The following is a 22,508-nucleotide window of genomic DNA, read 5'->3' as shown; positions in this document are numbered from 1 at the left end:
CGCATGCGTGAATAGTTCACATTACAGATTACTTTTGTCAAGAAGAAGAAGTTTGAAAACACATTTTTCGGATCATGTCATGCTGACCTGATGATTATTGTACTTGGATCACTGTCTTTAGGTTTTGGTTTCAATCTCAGCTCAAGTATCTTTATTTTTACTTTCAAAAAGTGAATGGTTTAAAAAAAACAAAAAACAAAAAAAAAACAATACTCGCATGCATATGTCTCAATTTCTGTATTAATTAAAATATAATATTTATGCATATTTTACAAGACCGGCCAACACTGGGTTGCCTGCTAGTAATCATCATCATATCATCATCATCATATTCAGTTTACTGTCCATTTTACATGCTTATATGAATTCAATCGTTTTTATAAATTGACTTACAAACTATCTCTGACCAGGTTTTTATCAGTCTTTCTCAATATTTTCATTGGCCTTCCCCTATGAACTGAATTGCTTCAACTATATCTATTGATCCAAGAACTACCATCCATTTTTTCGACATAGCCACACCAGCAATGTTTACTGTTCTGTACACATCTCCTGATACTGTCCAAGTTTAATCTTCTTTTGAAGTTATTAGATCTAAGCCTCTCTTTAACACTCACATTATGCATCCATCACATCATTCTCATATCATTTCTCTTCATGCAACGTATATACTCAACCCTTACTGGCCAGGTTTCACGTTGTACACATGAGATGTGTACTTATTTGCAATATTTTTTGTAAAATGTTTGGTTTATTAAATTTGGAAAAATCAAAACATTGTTGCGATTTTCTTTTCTTTTTCCATTATGATTTGCCTTCTGTTTTGGATTTATTTGGATTTTGTCTCTTATAAACGCCATCATCATTGGTGTAATTAGATATTTTTTTGTAATCTTTGCCTTTCTCTAACCAGGTCTTTATCCTTCAAGTCTTTTTTTTATCACTTCCTTCCACGTTTTTCTTGGCCTTGTCCTGCCAGCTGACCCTGCTTCTACAACTGTTCTACCCAAACACTTTCATTTATCTGACCAAACCAAAGAAGTCTCCTGTTTTGCACACATCTCGTTATATTGTTCAGATTTAATCTTATTCTCAGGTCATCAGATTCATTTTATTAATATATTCTCAAATCATTTTTCTCCATGCAACACATGTCCTCAATCCTCACTGGCCAGGTTCAACTTCCATACATCATCATACTGTGCACACATGCTCAATTGTGTTTGTTTAGATGAAAATAAATCATAATATCCAAATCATTCATACATCTTTAATAAAAGATGCAACATATAGAAAGGAGGAGGAGAAGCGAGAGACCAAACAGCAATTATAGAGAAATGAAAGAGAGAGGGGGGGGGCGAGAGACAGAGAATATAAAAAAAAAGGATAAAAAAGAAATATCTGTTAATTGCATTTGCAATAATCATAAAATCTATATTCTTTTTACAAATTTTCCATATCATTTGATTGCAAGAAATTATTTTTACTGACACGTTTAGCATCGGAATAAACTTACCTTTCCCGTTGCAGGGTTGATCGAGGATGGACCTCTGTAATGAAAGGAACCGTTTAGTTAACATTTCTTAAGTCTATCTGTTTTCCAATTATTTTCTTTTTTTTTTTTTTTACTTATCTAAAATGGATTAAGTATTAATAAAACGTTAACTTAATGATGAAAATGCTATTTTAAAGTCATATTTCTTTTTAATTTTATCTATGTTCATTTCATTAATTATTTTTTATGATAATTATCATTTCGATCTTTTCAGTTTGCTGTTTTAAACGCAATCTTCTAGATCCCATTTTGTTTGTTTCTATTTATTTTCTATTCGGCTAAAAGATCTAATCATTCTTGTAATTCCTTGCTCTTTCTTCCTGTCTGTCGTATCATTTTTTTTTTTTTTAATCTTTCATTAATTACATATAACATAATCACATTGACACAAATTATAGCACCTTAATTATGTTATCTATTTGCTGCGTTCGGTCATCCAATATGCTTTTCAATCTATATATAATTTCTAAAAATCAAATTTTTTCACTGTCTCGATATATACACTTGGCAGCACAATAAACACACACAGCTGGCTTTTAAAAATAATTTGTTTATTGGCAATAACAACCTTTTCAATTTCAGTATGACAGTTATAATTTCTAAAAGATCAACTTTTGTCATTCCTGGGGAACCTGCCAAATGTCCAACAAGACAGACTGAGCCATAATATTTTCAAAAATAACTCATTTCGAAGATGAAGATTTATTCTCATACATTTTCTACAACAACATTTCTATTTCATAGAAAATACATGAGAATAAATCACTTACACATTATTTTAAAAAATTTTTTATTTATAATTGAATTATTTATTGATAATAAAAATGCAACAGTGTGAAGTATTAAGACAAACGTTTTATAAGAAAAAAAAAAAAAATGAAATAAAATCCACTACAATGCATTTGGAATTTCTGCACAAACATGTCAGCCATTTCTAATGTTTTATTAATAGGGGAAAAAAAAAAGAAAGGTTTATTTTGTGTCCTTTTAACATTTCAAAGGAAAATGATTTAACAACAAAAGTAACAAAAAATGTTCAATAATCCAAATGATTCTTACATTTTTTTTTCAAGAATAAAAAAAACTAAAGAATCATGAAATTATTGCACTTACGATGTTCCATAGCAACCGCCTAAATTATTTGTACAGATGACAAAATATTTTGATGTATCAAGTGCACAACCAGGACCAATGAATTTTTCCCACCAACCAGGTTGAGGATTTTTCTGTATGGGGCAAAAAAAAAAAATAAATAAATAATCAAAATAAAAAAAAAGAAATAAAAAAGAAAGATCAAACTTTATATTTTGACTTCAATACAGAATAATACTGACATTAGTATTTGACCAAACATGGGTTTCTAAGAAAGATAAAAGAAACGTAAAAATGGTACTGTCACTAATAATAAAGAAATAAACATAGTCATTATCATTTCACTGGACTGACCTGACTTTGATTACACCTGCGTAACCATTTGTCGAAAATGGCCTTTCAAACATCATACTTTTAACCTTCCTTTTTTTTTTTTTTTTTTTTTTTTTTGACAACTGATCAAGTTTGTTGCTCTTTCATGCAAATGCTTATCAAGTTTATTTTTATTGAAATTACTTTTTTGTATATTTGATAATTTTTTTTTTTATTACAAAGAAATTACCACTTATCAAGGTCTGGAGGCCACTCAAGGATAAGGGTTGATGAGCATACATAAGTAGTGGAAATTTTGTAAATTTAATTACTTAGGGGGATGGTTCATCAAGAACTTGTTTATGTTGGACTTGAAGACAATCAAATTGTAGTTAGCTGAAAAGCAGGCAAACAGAAGAGAGTTCCACAGGCGTGCACTTCTAAGAAAGAAACTTTGTTCATGGAATCTATGTTTAGGTACACATAAAGAGTGTGGGAAATTATTGATAGTGGTTGGCTAGATGAGTGATTTTCGTGAAAGTTTGACGGGGGGGGGACATAGATTGAAGCTCAGACGAGCACTTGCCATTGAAAATAACGATAGAGCAGAGACAGGCTCACAACGTCTCTTCTACGGGAAAGAGGTTTCAGGGAATAGAAAAGAGCATCCCTCACTAAGCTACAAAGTCTATTTGAACTCTGTCAAGGCAGGATAAGCTGCTTCTAGCAGCTCCTGCCCAGATGTGGCAACAGTACTCCATCATTGGCCGTACCTAGCTTTTATATAGGTAGAGAATTGCATCAGAAGTGAGATATCTACTGGAGCGGTAGAAGGATCCTACCATTTTTCCAGCGACCTTGACAATGGATTTGATGTACGTGTTCCATTTCAGATCAGGATAATTATTTTATTGCTTTTACAAGTGCACATTTTTGTCAAATGATTTCTTGGTACACACAACCTAAATATCCAACAGTTGTTTAGAGTGAGAATCAACAAATTTTTTCCAACTCCTAAAGTAATGAATTTATTCAGCCTCCGATTCTACAACTAACTACAACAATCTAATTTAATCTTAAAAACGATGAAGAAAACAGCATTTATGATGGATGCATAGGTTAGATAAAAAAAAAAAAAAAAAAGAATGCGACTTGGAAGAATTTCCAGGATTCTTTACCTCATGACTCTTGGCATGAGAACTGGCTGAAAGTCCTGTGTAAATCAAAACGGCATTATCTTTCTCTTCATTCAATTTTCCCCAAGTTTCATAAGCAATCTTCAATTCTGGAATCATCCGATCCCCATATTTCAAATTAAATGGTTTCTTATACTTGAACACTTCATATCCAGACAAAATTTTATCATACTGGGGTTCTGGGCCTGCGGATATGCTGAAAAATACAAATTAAAAAAAAATACAAAAAAAAATACAAATAAAGAAATACAATTTAAAAAGTGTTCTCATTATTTTTGTCACAAAAACCATTTGCATTATCAAGTAAAAAATAAATCACAAAGAATGTGTATTGCAACTGATAATCCTATAAACAAGAAATGAAAAAGAGTACCAATCCTTCCCAAATTCCCTTAGCTGACCGATTAACAAGTACACACTTAATCAGAAATATGCATCTCTTAATATCCACAAGAATATCATGCATCAAGTCTCATCATGATGTTCAGAAATCTCTTTCTCAAATAATTCTGCCTGAAAAATAAATCAGTATAAAACTCCAATACGAGAAACCAAAACTACAATGAAATAACTTTGCAGAACTTATCAAATAATCTATATAAATAAAACAGTAGATGTATATGTATGATTGTCTGTGTGTAAATATTTAACCAATAAACTCTCAAACTACGGATCACATAACATTGAAATTAACAGGAAACAGTAATCATACACCAAGGATGATTTATAACGAGTGAAATTTTTGATTGGATGGATGAATAACACGTTCAGAAGTCGGCAAGTTAAAAGGTAAAAATGTTCATTTCAACTTGTCAACATTTGTATTTGTTTGCACATGCGTAAAACTAATCATACCCAAAAGGTGTTTAATTTTTAAACTTTCTTATCTGTCTGTCGGGTTTGCTCAAACAGTAGGGAATGCAACTGTAGTGCTAAATATTTTGGTTTCAATTCTAGTTGATGGCACCCAAATCGTTTTTTTTTTTTTTTTTTAAATTTTGAAGTCAGTAGTACTATATATTAGGTACAATATAATATTTGATAGAGATTTGGTTCTGTAATAATAAATATGAAATCTACATGAAGCGTGAATCATTCTCATTACAGATTCCTTATGTTCAGAATAAGTACATTTGAAAACACTTTGTAAAGATTGTATCAAGCTGGCCTAATGGTTATAGTACTTGGCTCACTGTCTTTAGGCTTTGATCTTAACTCGAGTATTTTTTTTTTTTTGTACTTACAAGATATGAACTGTTTAGAAAAAACAATATTCACAGGTCTCAGTTTCTGTATGAATTAAAATATATAATTTTTATGTATATTTTATGACCGGGCATCACCTGGCGGCCTGCTAGTAAGTCAGTAAATTTAGGAGACATTTTTCATTCATGGTCATAAACAAAACAAAACATTGATTATGTGCATATCAGTTAAGATTTTTTTTTTTTTTTTTTTTTTACAGTGATCACCACTTATCAAGGCCCGGAAGCCACTCATGGATAAGGGATTATTTTTGTTTCATATATGTTTTAACATAAGTTTTTTTGTTCTTAAATTATAATAGAATAAAATTTTATATAAAATCAAGAGAAAAAAGCTTCAAGAATCAATCTATTTCAGTTATGTCATTGGATCTTAAAAATTAACACCGGCAATTGATATGTGGAAAGACAGGCACACTCAGTTTTGCTTATATATATATATATATATATATATATATATATATATATATATATATATATATATATATATATAAAATTGTTGTATAGATTCACTATCTTGTAATATTGAGCTTTAGTGCCTTTTAGTTTTTACTAGTGGGGGTATCCGGCGTTGACCGGGTGTTTGTAAGTGTGTGTGTTGGAGGGGGAGGGGGTGATCCAAACTCTGTTAAACTTCTTTTGAAAAATCGGAAAAAAACAACAACAAAAAAACGAACATGTAAAAAAATAAAAATTAAAAAACAAAATACAAAAAAATTTTGTTAGGATCAAACCTGTAAGTTGAGGCGAAAAACTGGATAAGTTACTCGCTCGTCCACAAAAGGAAAGTAACTGAAAGCGATTTCAATTTAACGTTTTTAAATGGCAGGTGCGCGGCAAATGTAATTAGGTCAAAGGCAAGTAAATTCCACACTTAATTTTAACTGCGGGATAGTTCTTTTTTGGGGTTTGTTTTTTTACCCAACTGTCTGGTTTTGTTTCCCCAATGTGTTGGGAAAACCAGCTCCCCCTTTATTAGGGGAGTGTCCTAATGAAAGCAATTGTTTGATATGAAAGTGAAAACCGACATTGACCAAAGTCTATTGCTTTCTGGGTGCTCCCAACCCGTAGGCTGAGACCTGCACCTTAGTTTCACCAGTTTCGCTTTTATACGAAAAAGCCGAATCAACACGAGAGAGGCTGAAATAGCAAGAATTGTGTAAAACTCGATTTAAATAAATCTAGACGCGACGTGCGTTCGCAATTCGTACATATTATGATCTGCACGGTATATAAGAAGTTCTAAGCGATAGTAAACCCTCCCCTCCAAGAACCCTCCGGAAAAAAGCCTTTCTTGGATATACAAAAACTCTCGTGTGTGTTTTTGCCTTATATATATATATATATATATATATATATATATATATATAGAGAGAGAGAGAGAGGGGTTTGTATTACTGTACACATAGATTCGAAAAAGTTGTCAAAAAACAAATATATAACAAATAAATGTTATCAAAAGCAAGATAAGTTACTTTTCTACCAAACTGGATATATTTTTCGTGTTTTTATTCAATGTAACATGTTTATTCAGCTCAAAAACATACAGTGTTTACCGATGTATTGGAAAATTCAAGATGGCGTCTGATTCTCTCTTTAACACGGTAAGTTTGAGAAAAGGTGTTATAAATAAAAATCCAGATAAAATACTGTTAAAAACTCGCTCAATATATGTTACCGTGACATAGGTTGACATATATTCGGCGGGTTTTTAATAGTATTTTGTATAGTTTTTTATTTATAACACCTTTTCTCAAACTTACCGTGTTAAAGAGAGAATCAGACGCCATCTTGAATTTTCCAATACATCGGTAAACACTATGTTTTTCGAGCTGAATAAATATGTTACATTGAATAAAAACACGAAAAATATATCCAGTTTGGTAGAAAAGTAACTTATCTTGCCTTGGATAACATTTATTTATTATATATTTGTTTTTTGACAACTTTTTCGAATCTATGTGTACAGTAATACAAACCCATATAGATATATATATATATATATATAGAGAGAGAGAGAGAGAGAGAGATTTTTCAGAAATGCCTATCCTTAAATATTGTTAAAGGGACTTTATAATTATGAATAATAATTATTCTTTATACATATACATGCATATTAAATACAATTGAATATAATTTATGCATATAATTTTATTTATTTATAAGCATTATGCACATATTGAACTTTTTTGAAAAAATGTTGGAAAATAACAGTCAAAATACAATTGCATATTCCTTTTATTCTGTTATAAAACTTAAGACACTGCTATAAAATATTATAATTTTTTTGTATAAACTGGTTTAGTTTATTTAAGTTGGCATAATTGCAATAGCTGTAAAGACAAAGCATTACCATTCATGGTGTTATTTCCAGGTCAGCGATCATCAATGTTTAAAACTTCACGGACCAGTTAATGTACAAGTTTTAATTTGGCAGATGACTAGTATGAATTTAGAACACAAATATATTTCTTAATAAATGCATACAATAATAAATTCTAAGTGATTATTTTTTGGAGGTAAAAGTACAGATAATACTAAGAATATAATTAAAGTGCTTAAAAACTTCAACCTCGTCAACGCTGATGGAACAAAAGCAGTCTACCTTCATGGATTGAATACACGGTTGTTTAAAATTTCACACAGATTCCAAAATTTAGCATAAGGATTCTGGAGTTAAACGCAAGATACATCAGAAAAAAGGTCAAAGGTTACATTGGCTGAAATTTTGTAGGAATGTAATCTAAGATGAGAACAGTAACCTAAATTGTTCAAATAATACAAATTAAAGCTTATTCAATCGGTTAAAAACATTATACAAAAGTTTATTCAATATATCTAAGAGTTTATTTAATCGATCAAAAAGCTCCTTCAATCTATTAAAAAGTTTATTCAATCTATTAAAAAGCTTACTTATGTAATCAAAAGCTTATTTTGAGATTATTCAAAAGCTGCTTCAATCCATTAAAAAAGCTTGTTCAATCCATTAATAAGCTTGTTCAATCCATTAATAAGCTTGTTCAATCCATTAATAAGCTTGTTATATCCATTAATAAGCTTGTTCAATCCATTAATAAGCTTGTTCAATCCATTAATAAGCTTGTTCAATCCATTAATAAGCTTGTTCAATCCATTAATAAGCTTGTTCAATCCATTAATAAGCTTGTTCAATCCATTAATAAGCTTGTTCAATCCATTACTAAGCTTGTTATATCCATTACTAAGCTTGTTATATCCATTACTAAGCTTGTTATATCCATTACTAAGCTTGTTCAATCCATTAATAAGCTTGTTCAATCTATTAACAAGCTTGTTCAATCTATTAATAAGCTTGTTCAATCTATTAAAAAGCAATTAGCAATAAACTAAGCTCTTCTCAAATAGAGAAGGCGAAGCCTCGCAGGATGAACCTCCTAGAACTGCATAGAAGTTAACTACCGGAAAATCAACAGGGAACAGATCATTACAGGAATGATCTCATCTCAGCTGATTTTGGGTGCTTAGGACAAAAAAAATCCTTAATTGCTGTGCAAACAAACTTAAATGTATATCCTAAGATTATTAAATTCTTCCCTGATTATCGTGAGTATTCATGCAATAGGCGGTTTTACTAAATATGTACAACCAAAATTATTCCCGATCATTGTACGACTGACCTGCTTCTGCTGTTTGTCACATAGAAACAACATGTAAAGTTGCTTGAATCAGCAGGAGCTGAATCAGACATTTAGTTGGGCCGATTTTGATTGTACATAAGAGGGTTTACTAAAATTGTACGACTAATTATGTACGATCATTTGCTCCATTAAAGCAACTTTTACACAAACTTACAACTGGGTTTGTCAGCGCAAAATGTAAAAGTCTGTTGTATTATTAAAATAAATAAAATGAATTTACTCACAAATTTCAATCGAGGTTATTTTTGGCAAATATATTTTTAGATTCATATAAAAAGTATTTACAAAAATATTTTTTTTAATATTATTTTTTCCGATTCTGTGTGCCACTTTTCCGTTTTTTTTTTTCATTAAAAATCTTTGTAAAAAAAAAATAAATAAATAAGTTTATTTTTTTAGATTAGTCGTTCCTTGGTTTTACCAATTATGCACGACTAAAAATTAAACACGATTTTATGTATGTATAATTAAAACCCGAGACAATTATTTGGCACACTGTATTGAAAAAAGTAATTGTCTCAGTCATTAAGGGTTTAATTAGTCAAAGAAACTTTGACACGGGCGATTTACTCAGTTTATCAGCGCAAAAAAAAAAAATCTTTTAATGAAATAAACAAAAAAAAAAAACGAATATACTCAAGTTTCTGTCAAAGTTATTTTTGGCAAATATCTTTTTGGCTTCATACCTAAAGATATTTGCAAAGAATAAACTATTTTTTTTTTAAATATTTTCTCTTAAGCCAAAAAGTCTATATATATGAAAGTGAAAGTGTGTGTCTGTGTACATTTTCCTACCAAATAACTGTCAATTTTCGATCTAAGGACTCGAGATTGGACGTAAGGAGTATTGAGATTTAGGAAAATCTTTTTAATCAGCTTCGGCCAGAAATTTGTCAAGGGGTCAAAGTTCAACGATTTAACAATTGAAAACTCTACTAAACTCCTTCGACAATTTTGGGTCTAAACACTTGAAATTTTAATTGTAGGTTACTTGGACATGGATTTAACTTTATAATTTGATTTGAGTCCCCAAAAATAACTTTTAAGGGGTCAAAATTAAAAAAAGATTGACCGCTGCGGTCTCTATCAAATTACTCAGTCAATTTCTGGTCTAAACATTTGAAATTTTACATAAAGAGTATTCAGAGATAGGGCAAGCTTTTTAATCAATTTGAGTCGAAAATTGAGCTGCCAAGGGGTCAAGGTTCAAAAGATTTCACCTTTGCGATGTCTAGCAAACTACTCAGCCAATTTTGGGTCTAAATATTTGAAATTTATGCATAACAGGTATTCAGACATGCGGCAAGCATTTTAATTAGTTTTGGGGCAAAAATTTGGCTGCCAAAAGGTCAAAGTTGAAAGAGTTGACCTTTGCAGATTCTACAAAATTCCTCCAATTTTGAGTCTAAACACTTGAAATTTTAGATGTAGGTAACTTGGACATGAGTAAAATTTTGTATTTTGATTTGAGACCAAAATAATAAATATTAAAGTGTCAAAATTGGGGTTAAAGTTAAAAAAATTGACCTCTGCGGTCTCTATGAAATTACTCAGATAAATTTTGGTCAAAACATTTTAAATCTTACATAAAGTGTATTCACACGTAGGGCAAGTTATGAACAGTGCATAGGGCCCGAGCAAAGCCGGGCTGAACTGCAAGTAAACAAAGTATGATAAATAGAAATACAACTATTTATGTGCTGCGAGATATTTTCAAATTTTGTTATAAATTTTCGTTTCAAAGTTTTAGAATATAGTTTGTGTTAAAAAACAAAAATTAAAGTTAAAGAAAAAAATCACATGGGTTTAACATTTAGTTGACTCTTTTTTTTTCTAGTGTTACAATGTTATTGTGTTACAAAATTCAGTTTTTAAAAAAAGATAACTTGTAAAATTTAATTTGAAAAAAAAAAAAAAAAAAAAAAAAAACCCTTTCAGCTGAAAGTTGTGACTGACTAAATTCATTTTGTTTTTATTTCAAATGCTACACACTACATAATTCAGAATCCTTAATATAAATAGTTTATAAGTTTTATGGTACAATTATTTTACTAAATACACCGATAAGTGCCCTATTGATATAATTAAAAAAAAAAACATACATGCTAAAAACTATATTAAAAAATATCAGTAAAAAAGCTGAAACAATTGTACGCTTATAGACTAAATAAAGCCTTTTCGGACGATTATAAAAATGAGTGTCTGTTCTCAATGAAGTGCTATAATATTAAAGTAGGTACGTGCAAAATGAATGGACAATCCTAAAATCGTATAAACATTTTGGCCCTTTCCTATACTTACAAATTCACCAAAATACACCAATCTTAATGAAATTTTCAGTGTTTATTATCTTTTAGGGCAGTTATCTAAATTCTTTTACCACTAACCCGTAATCTAACCCTAACCCGTAATCGGACTCTCAAAGTCATGTGACCACTTGTAATTGCTTTATTTTTTATGTTACCACCTAGATTTAGGATTAGTACTAGGAAAAAGTACCCATTCTGAAGTAGGTTGTTTCTATGCAGAATGTCAGCATTTCCATAAAGTTTGGCAATGGTACACATGTGCGCTCTTCTATGGAGAGGTCTGCAGCTAGTTTGTCTTGAATTACTGCTAGTGCCTCACTAGTTGGGACTTTAGTGAACAGGCTAACCACATCTAGGCTTACCATTTGGTTTGTACTGATGAGTGCTCCCTTGATCAGTTCCGTGAAGTGGGCAGAATTCTTTACATGTGTTGCTGACTTGCCTGCTAATGGGTTTATTATATCCAAAAAGTACCTGCTCAGTGGGTGGCATGCTAAGCCTCGGCTAGAGAATCAGCAACTATGTTCCAGAGCCTAGCTGGAGTCCGAACATGGTACCCCCGTAATAATAATAAAGGGTTGGGTTCGAGACTCCCAACAAACGGTTCCCCAGTTCGATACAAAACGCCTGATGAAGGCCGGAGAGCAAAACTGCCGAAAAGTTATGACTATAACAACCAATCTGAGGAAGTCAGTCCGACAATCTCAATAAATAATTCATGGTGTTCTCGACAAGAGTTCTGGTGCCTTTAATTAGGTATAAATCGAGCCCCATGGGAACCTAATTGAATTGAGAAAAGTTCAAATATTTAGGTGATATAAACATGATGAGAATGTTCAAATGATGCCATCCTCTAATTGAAATATCTTCGACACAATATAAAGGTGTCTCTGCTTGTAGAGATTTCAAGTCCTTTTTCACCAAACATTTAGGTGATATAACATGAAGAAATTGCTGCGGCTCCATTCTCGATAAGGCATTTTTCTCGGAGCCGACTTTTGGTGAGTTTCGCTCTTGCTGGAGGTTTTCAAAGACTGAAAAACAAAATGGATGTTTACAAAAAAGGCGCCAAGTAATTATCTTGACCCATACAAATTAACCAATCACAGGCTGCCTACACCTATTAAGCGCACGTATGAAAGCGGTACCCCCCCCTCAGTAATTTTTTTTTATTATTTTCATCATCTTTTTAAAAACATTTTCTGCAGGTTATTATCGAATGGTCACTAATCTACCAGATTATAAAAAATATATAATAAAGCGATCCCTCATTTTGAAAGCAGCAACCGTTATCGGCCAAATTTTGCGAATTTACTCTTTTAAAGCTCTTTTTGAAGGCCAAACACCTATATATCCAGTTAGGTAGAAAAGTAACTTATCTTGCCTTTGATAACATTTATTTGTTATATATTTGTTTTTTGACAACTTTTTCGAATCTATGTGTACAGTAATACAAACCCATATTTTTTTATATCAAGCCAATGTATTTTCTATCGGTTTCACTAGTGGTCATGTTTGTTTCCGCGTGTTTTCTTTTACTCATGTTCACCCCTAACAAGGCATATCACCATTTGGACGTATAGGGACTACTTTTTGGGACCATGCCTATGAAAGATTAACAAGATGTTGGTTTACATTACATTTAAACTCATGCATATCAGTACAGTCAGAGAAGCAGGTAGTAGGAAAGGAATTCCAAAGTCTAGCTGTTCGAGGGAAGAAACTATTAGAGTAGAAAGCTTTCTGGCATTTAGGAACCTCAACGGGGATATGTACGTCGAGGGGGCACAAGTGCAACAAGTTCATCAAAGCACATTCCGTTAAAATATTGGCACTTATGCACTTTTGTTACCTTTTGTTGTTGTTTGCTGAAATAACATTTGAAAGCCATTCTTAATATGGAGAGAGGAGGATATTTTGTAACTATTCTGTGCTTCCACCTAACAATTTAATATATATATATATATATATATATATATATATATATATATATATATATAATATAAAGCTGAATGTGTGTGTATGTGTCTGGTAACGAATAGGCTCCTATATGGTTGACTATTATAGAAAACTGATTACATATAATGATAGATGTATCGGGACACAGGAATGAGTATGTTTGATCTGGCAGAACGGTGGTTCATTAAAATTGTGGGGTCTGCATTCGAACCTGGTCCACAAAGTATGGAAATAAAAAATTAAAAAAAAAAACGTTTACAAGTGTTTTTGATATAGATGTACATAAGAATACTTTGATAAGTATGTTTTAATTTAAATAAGGATGGCATAATAAAATTGTGGGGCCTGCGTTTTTGCCTGGTCTCCATAGAATGGAAATAGGCACACACTTTAATAAAGACTTTTCATATCTATCTGCATAAGTATACTTTGATAATTATGTTTCAGTTTGAAGAAATATGGTATAATAAAATTATGGGATGTTCGTTCGCACCTGACCTCCATAGAATGGAAATATATCACAAAGTTTAACAAGGTTTTTTAATATAGATCCACAGAATATTGTGATAAGTGTTTCAGTGTGAACAGGTATGGTATAATAAATTATGGGGGTTATCTATTTTATTTTTACTTTCATCATATTTTGCTTTGGTTTTGATTCGAAGCTATGTCATTACAACCCTTCTTTTTCATAACCTATCATACTTTCATAAATCAGTATCCATTTTCTGTAGGCTGTTTCTGAACGCAGTCAACGACGGGTACTTTTGCTAGTATATATATATATATATATAGTGAAACTTTAATTTAATCTGAAAAATCTATTTATTTTAGTTTCATCTATATATTATAAATAAGGTACTTGCACATTATCCTACCTAAGAAATAAGGTACTTGTGTAGTATAGTACTTCTATGAAAAACAAATAAAATCCTGAAAATCACGTTATATAATCGAATAGCATGACTTTTAAAAGAGAAATAAGGTGCTTCTTCACTATAGCAATAGATGAAAAAACAAACAAATTCTTACTCAAGATGCACAGAAGAAAATTACTTAAAAGTATAGAGTTTTTACATTTTTAATTAGAAAAAAAAAAAAAAAAAAAGGTACTTCTACAGTATCCTACACAGGATTTTGGTTGGTTGGTTGGTTGTTTTACGGCATATCAACCCTTTTCGGGTTATTTAATGCCGAATCCAAAGATTTTGAAGAAAATTTTTTTTAATAGAGTACATTTGTTGTTTTCACGTCGGTTTCTATTCAACACATAGTTGGGACCCTAACAGGTACTACCACTCCGGGTCAGAGTGGACTTGGGAGCAATGGTAATTAAAGGGTGGCTCCACACTCCCCAAAGCCCACAAGCTGGGGCCTCACCACTGGATATAGTTTAAGGTCATATCCAGGACTCCCATTGAGGGGCTTTTACCCTCTGCAGGGGGGCAGTCGGCATATTCTAATGCCCCACCGACAGGGCCTCCTACACAGGAAATAAGGTACTTGTACAGTGAAGTAAAGTAGTACTTCACTAAAGTACCCATATAAAAAACAAAGAAATCGGGTTTGTATTACTGTACACATAGATTCGAAAAAGTTGTCAAAAAACAAATATATAACAAATAAATGTTATCAAAGGCAAGATAAGTTACTTTTCTACCAAACTGGATATAGTTTTTGTGTTTTTATTCAATGTAACATGTTTATTCAGCTCGAAAAACATGCAGTTTTTACCGATGTATTGGAAAATTCAAAATGGCACCCGACTCTCTCATTAACACAGTAAAGTTGGGAAAAGGTGCTATAAATATAAAACTAGACAAAATACTGTTAGAAACTCGCTCAATATATGTTACCGTGACATAGGTTTACGTATATTCGGTGGGTTTTTAATAGTATTTTGTCTAGTTTATTATAACACCCTTTCCCAAACTTACCGTGTTAAAGAGAAAGTCGGACGCCATTTTGAATTTTCCAATACATCGGTAAACACTGTATGTTTTTCGAAACATGTTACATTGAATAAAAACACGAAAAATATATCCAGTTTTGAAGAAGTAACTTATCTTGCCTTTGATAACATTTATTTGTTATATATTTGTTTTTTGACAATTTTCGAATCTATGTGTATAGTAATACAAACCCTGACATTTATATAAAAAAAATCCGGTGCTTCTCCACTATAGCACTCTGATGTAAAAACAAACACACTCTTACCTGTGACATACCGAAAATTTAGCACAACAGAAACTTATGGTAATAATTTTAAATATGTGTTACCCGCCGACCCGGCCTAGGTAAGGAATTTTTGGTGCTAGTGCAGAGAGTGATCCGTGTTATTTTTTAAAATCGTATTTCCAAGTTTAATTAAAATGTTTGTTTTTTTATTCAATTGTAAGATTGAAGTATATAATAGGTACAAAACACTCCCCTCCCCATGTTAAGAATGGCTTTTTAAATAATAACGTTATTATTTACGTCCGGATCACTCTCTGCACTAGTACCGAATTTTTTTTTTCCACATACGTGCTGTAAATTTCCTATCTAAGGAAAGTACAATTATTCCATACATATGTTGTGTATACCCGTCCTAGGGTAGGTAAAATATTCTTTTGCTCAAGATGGCAAATGATACATAAACAAAAACTTCCGCTATTCTAAGAATAACAGGCATGTTCAAAATTTTTCTCATTGTCTTATACGGTGGTGCTAGCAACGCCGGGTGGCCTTCCTAGTGTAATATATTTTATTTGGTTAAAAAAAAAAAAAAAACCAATATTGTTTTATTTCTTATTTTTAAGTCATTGTCGAGACTTCAAAGATGTAACGAGAGACATCACGATAATTTTTTCTAGTACTTGTGCATGTGCACTTTTGCCACCGTGCTGAAATAATAGCATTATTTTGAAAGCCATTCTGGTATTCATACATGCACTTATTGATCCGTGCTTAAATAATAACGTTATTATTTAAAAAGCCATTCTTAACATGAAGAGGGGAGGGTGTTTTGTACCTAATCTGTGCTGTAATCTTACAATTGAATAAAATAAAATAAAATAAAATGAAATAAAAATTTTAATTAACCTTGGAAATACGATTTAAAAAATAGCGCGGATCGCCGGATCAGTAAGTGCATTGCATTAGCACCCCCCCCCTCACTGCCATTCTTAACATGGGGAGGAAATGTAGTTTTATAACTATTACTGTACTGTGCTCCCAGCGGTACATAGGTAATTGAGGTCGCTGACAACGAATCTGATAGTCAAACTTGGGGCAAATTTACCGTTTGCATGGTATTTACCCCTGAACCTACGAACTACTTTCCACCATTTTGCAGCTTCCGTTTATGCTACGCGCATGCACGCTGTAGCATAAACGACGGCTTCCGGGCTTCACCAAGCAAACAAGCCAAACAACGTTGAGGGGGGAGGGTATTTTATTTTCCAGGACATAGAATTTTCTAATTTTCAAAAATACATTATAGCGCTTTTTGGGTGGAAAATTTAAAATTAGCTGAAAAAGAAATAAAACAAGAAAAGGAAAGCACTCCAAGTTGGAACGGGGGGGGGGTTATTTATTTTTTTTTTTTTTACCTGGAACATAGAATTTTCAAATTTTCAAAAAGTAACGCACCGAGCGGGGGGGGGGGGGTGATGTTGGGGCGCGCGCGCCCCAACATCACCTCCGCCCCCCCCCACTCGCGCTTCCAATGTACACAGTAAAATCTTCGGAAAATGTTAAATGGTGTTCTAATTGGTAAATGTCGGTGCGTTTTTTTTTTTTTTTTTTTTTTTTTAATTACATTTTCACCCCAAACAAGGCAAATTGCCACTTTGGTGTAGGGGGCTACTATCAGGGGCAACAACTACTGGAGTACTATGTAGGGATTTGGGCAGCAAGGTGTCGGTTCACGTTACACTTGAACTTCTGCACGTCAGTACTGTTGGGGAAGCAGGTACCTGGAATGGAATTCCAGAGTCTTGCGGTTCTGGGGAAGAAACTATTGGAGTAAAAAGATCTTTTACATCTAGGGACCTCTACAGTGTGGGGGTGGGATCTAGTAGCCTGTCGGGTTTGTCGAGGGTGCTCGCGTCGTGGGGGCACAAGTGATTGCAGTTCATCAGAGCATTCACCACTAAAATACTTGTAGAACAGGCAGAGGGATGCAACATTTCGTCGATGGGACAGAGGCTGAAGCTTAGATGCCAGTTCAGGGCCTATCAGATTTGCGACTCTCTTTTGAACCTTGTCAAGGAGCGAGAGACTAGTAGCAGATGCACCAGCCCAGATGTGGCAGCAATACTCCATACATGGGCGAATGGTGGCCTTATAGAGGTACAGAATACTTTCGGGTGTTAGTAGTTTTCTAGCACGGTAGAGAGAGCCTACCTTTCTTGCAGCGGCCCTGGCAATGCCTTCAATGTAATTGTTCCAACTCATGTTTCCTGTGAACGTTAGGCCAAGGAGTTTGAAAGATGGACTCTCAGATAAAGGGTCGTTGGCCATTGCTATTGGTGGTAGAGAGGGTTTCTTGTAATTATTGAATGAAACTAGTTTAGTCTTGGCAGCATTGAACGCGACCAACCACTTTTGTCCCCATTCCACTACAGATTGGAGGTCTTCCTCTAGTGTTTCTGCTATTTCTTTAGAAATGTGTTCATTCGTCTTCCTGTCGTGTCTGCCATAGAGTGTAGTGTCATCAGCATATATACCCATCTCAGAGGCAATGTTGTCGGGGAGGTCATTTATGAATATCAGGAACAATAGAGGTCCAAGGATAGAACCCTGGGGCACTCCCGCATTTATATCATATTGTTTAGATGTGCGACCGTCGAGGACTACCTGGATTTTTCTCTTATCTAAGAAGGATTTAATTATGTTAAGTATTCTACCAGTGATACCGTAAGATCTAATCTTCCTGAGGAGACCCTCATGCCATACCCTGTCAAAAGCCTTAGATATATCTAGAGCTACCGCTCTGCCTTCCCCCGCTTTGTCCAGTGATTGGTATATACGTTCAGAGATCACGGTGAGGATGTCTGCTGTGGAACGGGCTTGTCTAAATCCATATTGTTTGTCAGTCAGTAGTTTAGCATCTGTAAGATGATGGACTAGAGCATGGTTAATTATGGTCTCAAATATTTTGGCAAAAAGTGGGAGGAGGCTAATGGGGCGATAATTTGATGGGTCTGTCCTTTCGCCAGAATTCTTGAATACTGGTACAACAGAAGCAGTTTTCCAACAGCCCGGAAAGCAAGCTTACTTACGGAAAAACGTTTAATTAAACTGCAAAAGCACCTATTAAGCCACATAAGTTCTATAATTGAATCCCCTTCCTGCAAAAAAAAAAAATGAAAAACAAAGATGTTTGGTGCTTATGTTTTTGTAAACCACATTAAAAACTACGCGAGACCAAAAAAAAAAAAAAGTCCCCCAATTTGTTGTACTTTTCTTTAAATGCAAGTCATTAAAAAAATGTCAGTCCGTAATTTTTTGATTGGTTGGTAAGCCATGTGAGAAGGCAGTTTGCTAGGTGAAGCAAGCCGTCGTTTATGCTGCAGCGCACGCGCGTAGCGTAAACGGAAGCTACAAAATGGTGGAAAGTTATTCGTGGGTTCGGGGGTTAATACCATGCAAACGGTAAATTTGCCCCAAGTTTGACTATCAGATTCGTTGTCAGCGACTTCAATTACCTATAAAAAACAAAAAACAAATTAGAGTGGTCGGTGTTCTGTAGTAGCGCCGTATCTGGATATTTACCCTCCCAGCTAACACTTTAATAAAAGATAACATGAAGGGCAAGACTGGAGTTTAGGTGGAAAAATAATCTCGAACCCTTTATCACATAAAAGGAACTAATTTCCCTCATCACCGGTACGTTACTATGTCAATAATATAGGTATTTCAGAAGTTGTTTTTGAAAACAACTTAAAGAAGCCCAACTTCTTACTTATTTATTTTAAAACGTGGTACTGGTCGCGGTAAGAGTTCCCATAATTGACACATAAACAGTAAAGAAAAAAAAGATATTAATAAATGTGTAGTAATGTTTTATTTCAATATTCATAAACATTAACGTTGTCATTTAAAAAGAGTAAAAAAAAAAGTTTTAAAAAGTCGATAAAAGTGATTAAAAGTGAGATATTATTAATAAATGTGTAGTAATGTCTTTAAACAGTAAAACAATGTCGATAAAAAGTGTTGTTACTATGGCAACTAAAACATGTCCTTTGCGGCTGCGCGAGAAACGGGAGACATCATTGTTTTTGGAGGGTGTTCGGCAGGGAACTCTTACCGCGACCAGTACCTAAAACGTTTCACGATCTTTTTTTCATGATATCTTTCTTCTCTCATTTTTTACTTCTTTATTTTAAACAACATTTTTTAATTTTAAACAGAACGTTTATCTTAACGATATCTTTATCGTTTATCTTAACGATATCTTAAGCACCTTTTTTATCACGGTAACAAAAATACATAAGTACCGAAGCTTCGGTACTTATGTATTTTTGTTACCGTGATAAAAAAGGTGCTTAAGATATCGTTAAGATAAACGATAAAGATATCGTTAAGATAAACGTTCTGTTTAAAATTAAAAAATGTTGTTTATATAATTAATAAATTTAAATTTGAAATAGAGAAATAATAAATTGCAAGAGATTACGCGTGTTTAATATTAATTTGTATCGTTTATAACTACTCACGTAATTTAATAATAATCACGCGATTCATCAATTCTTAATTAAAAAAACTATTGTTTAAACTTAAACTTTAAAAAGTCTGATAATTTATTATTTCTATTTATGTATTGTTTATCATTAAGGTACTAGTGTATAGAGCGATCCGGACGTAAATAATAACGTTATATTTAAAAAGCCATTCTTAATATGGGAAGGGGAGAGTGTTTTATACATATTCTATACTTCAACCTTACAATTGAATAAAAAACATAAAACTTTAATTAAATGTGGAAATACGATTTAAAAAATAGCGCGGATCACTCTCTGCACTAGCACCTTAATTAAAAAGGTATTCATTGTGTAAAAAAAAAAAACACGGAACATATAAGACATTTAAATATGAATAGAACTTTTCATGATTGTAACCTACGATAACCTTTTTTATTTTAATTATAAAAGCAATATAAAAAGAAGTTTGTTTTTTTTAAAGTTGTTTTCAAAAACAACTTCTGAAATACCAATATTGTTTATATATTATTGACATAAGTAACGTACCGGTGATTAGGGAAATTAGTTCCTTTTATGTGATAAAGGGTTCGAGATTATTTTTCCACCTAAACTCCAGTCTTGCCACATGAAGCTTGAATTTAACCTGAAAAAATTTTTTTTTTTTTAAATAGTGCAGTTGCGCAGTGGCAAAAGTGCACAAGCACCTTTTTCTTGTTTTTCCGGTAGCGCTCCCCGCTCCGCTCCGCCGCTCCGCTCCGCTCCGCTCAATATTACTTGATTTTCGAACCGAATAAACATTTTACAATACATTAAATAAAAACACTACAAACTTATCCAGTTAGGTAGAAAAGTAACTTATCTTGCCTTTGATAACATTTGTTATATGTTTTTTTGACAACTTTTACTTATCTTTGTGGATTTACCCCCCCCCCTAAAAAAAAAGGCGAGAGACCTCATGTTGCATCGGTTCTCGTGTACTAGAGAAGAAAAAAAAGTCAAGGTACTTATGCATTTATTGAACTGTGCTGAAATAATAACATTATTTAGAAAGCCAGTCTTACTTTTACCTAATAATTCAAGAATAATAAAAAAAGATATCGTAGAACTAAAACGAACAATAGCACCAAAGTTCCTAATGCCTTCCCCGCGACAGAGTTAGCCACCAGGGTTGTTTTTTAACGTGCGAAAAAAAAAAAAAAAATTGTCTCAGTCGTGAAGGATTTTTCATCCACTGACAGAACAAGAAATTGAAGTGCAGCAGCAGCACTGCAGCACTGCAGCAGCAATGCAATGCATTGCCAATGCATTGCAATGCAGCATCTGAACAGATACTACACTTCGATCTTTGTCATAAATTAAATAGGAAATAAAAACAAGGTACTCATGCATGCACTTATTCATCCGTGCTGAAATAACATTATTATTTAAAAAGCCATTCTTAACATAGGGAGGGGAGGGTGTTTTGTACATATTCTGTACTTTAACCTTATAATTGAATAAAAAAAAAACTTTAATTAAACTTGGAAATACGATTTTTAAAAAAATCGCGCGGATCGGTAAGTGCATTCATTAGCACTAAAAATAAATAAAATCCTCTCAAATCGCGGTCTTATGTAAAAATTTTTTTTTTTTTTTTTTTTTTTTTTTAAATAAAATCAGTTGAAAAAGCTTACTTTCGACTAACACAAGGAAACTCTGTGTCCATTCCAATAAATTCGGAAGTTTTGCATAAAGTTTCTTCGACTGGAATTTTCACGGAAACCTGATCCGTCTGGAGATTTATTTTAGTTTTTGCAGAAGAAATTGAAAAATCGCGAACCTGTTTTAAAGTAAAAGTATTCCCCAAAACACATAATTTTATCATCTCTGGAGTATTCAAGCTGGCATTTAATAATCGAAAACATGATGTACGGCATATTAATGTCCCCAAATTGTTAAAAATCATTTTTTTTTTCTTTTTATGTTTGTTAAAAAAATTAATAAAATGCGGAGATTAAAAAAAAAAAAAGAGAGAGGAAAGTTTCAAAAGCGTGCGAATGCGCCGCCCGCTCCGGACGTTTTACATCTTAGCGGAATAATACACAGACTTTTCAAAAGTTAATTACGTTTCGTTTTGCTAAATAAATTATCATTTATTTCGTCCAATAAGATTATTGTATTTATTTGTCTTTTAATTAATTGCATAAACATTTGATTCGTTTATTTTTCGTAATTTGGTGGATAGCAAGGAATATATTTCGTCGTAATTTGGTCGATGGCAGGGAATATATTTCGCTGCGGATGTAACTTACTCATTCAAACATTTTAGGACGTAAAAGTTAAAGTTTGTGTGTGTGTGCGTGCGCGTGTGTGTGAAAAACAAAATTCTCAAATAAAGCAACGGCAACACACAAAAAACTAAAAATAGATGGTAATCCCGTCGCCTGACACAGTCTGCTAAATTTACATTAAAAA

General features: G+C 32.8%; 1 protein-coding gene across 2 annotated transcripts in view; it reads right to left on the bottom strand.

Annotated features, from left to right (window-relative positions):
• Window positions 1-22,127, bottom strand: part of LOC145247561 (uncharacterized) — a 46,832-nt gene extending 24,705 nt beyond the window's left edge. The window contains exons 1-4 of one of the 2 annotated variants that reach the window (XM_080109407.1): window positions 21,728-22,127; window positions 4,138-4,351; window positions 2,669-2,781; window positions 1,517-1,550 (exon numbers count right to left, since the gene is read on the bottom strand). In XM_080109407.1, the coding sequence (XP_079965533.1) occupies window positions 1,517-1,550; window positions 2,669-2,781; window positions 4,138-4,351; window positions 21,728-21,999 (633 nt within the window). In that variant the 5' untranslated portion in view covers window positions 22,000-22,127. Of the gene's footprint in view, window positions 1-1,516; window positions 1,551-2,668; window positions 2,782-4,137; window positions 4,352-15,582; window positions 15,694-21,727 lie in introns of those variants that run through there. The other variant, XM_080109408.1, reaches the window with a different exon arrangement.
• Window positions 22,128-22,508: the final 381 nt, after the last annotated feature.

This window comes from Euprymna scolopes, chromosome 25 (assembly GCF_053919585.1).
Source record: "Euprymna scolopes isolate OS-2025 chromosome 25, ASM5391958v1, whole genome shotgun sequence".
In the NCBI taxonomy this organism is placed as follows: Eukaryota; Metazoa; Mollusca; class Cephalopoda; order Sepiida; family Sepiolidae; genus Euprymna; species Euprymna scolopes.
The sequence above is the reverse complement of the archived record's forward strand: the minus strand, read 5'-3'. Positions and strand labels throughout refer to the sequence as shown.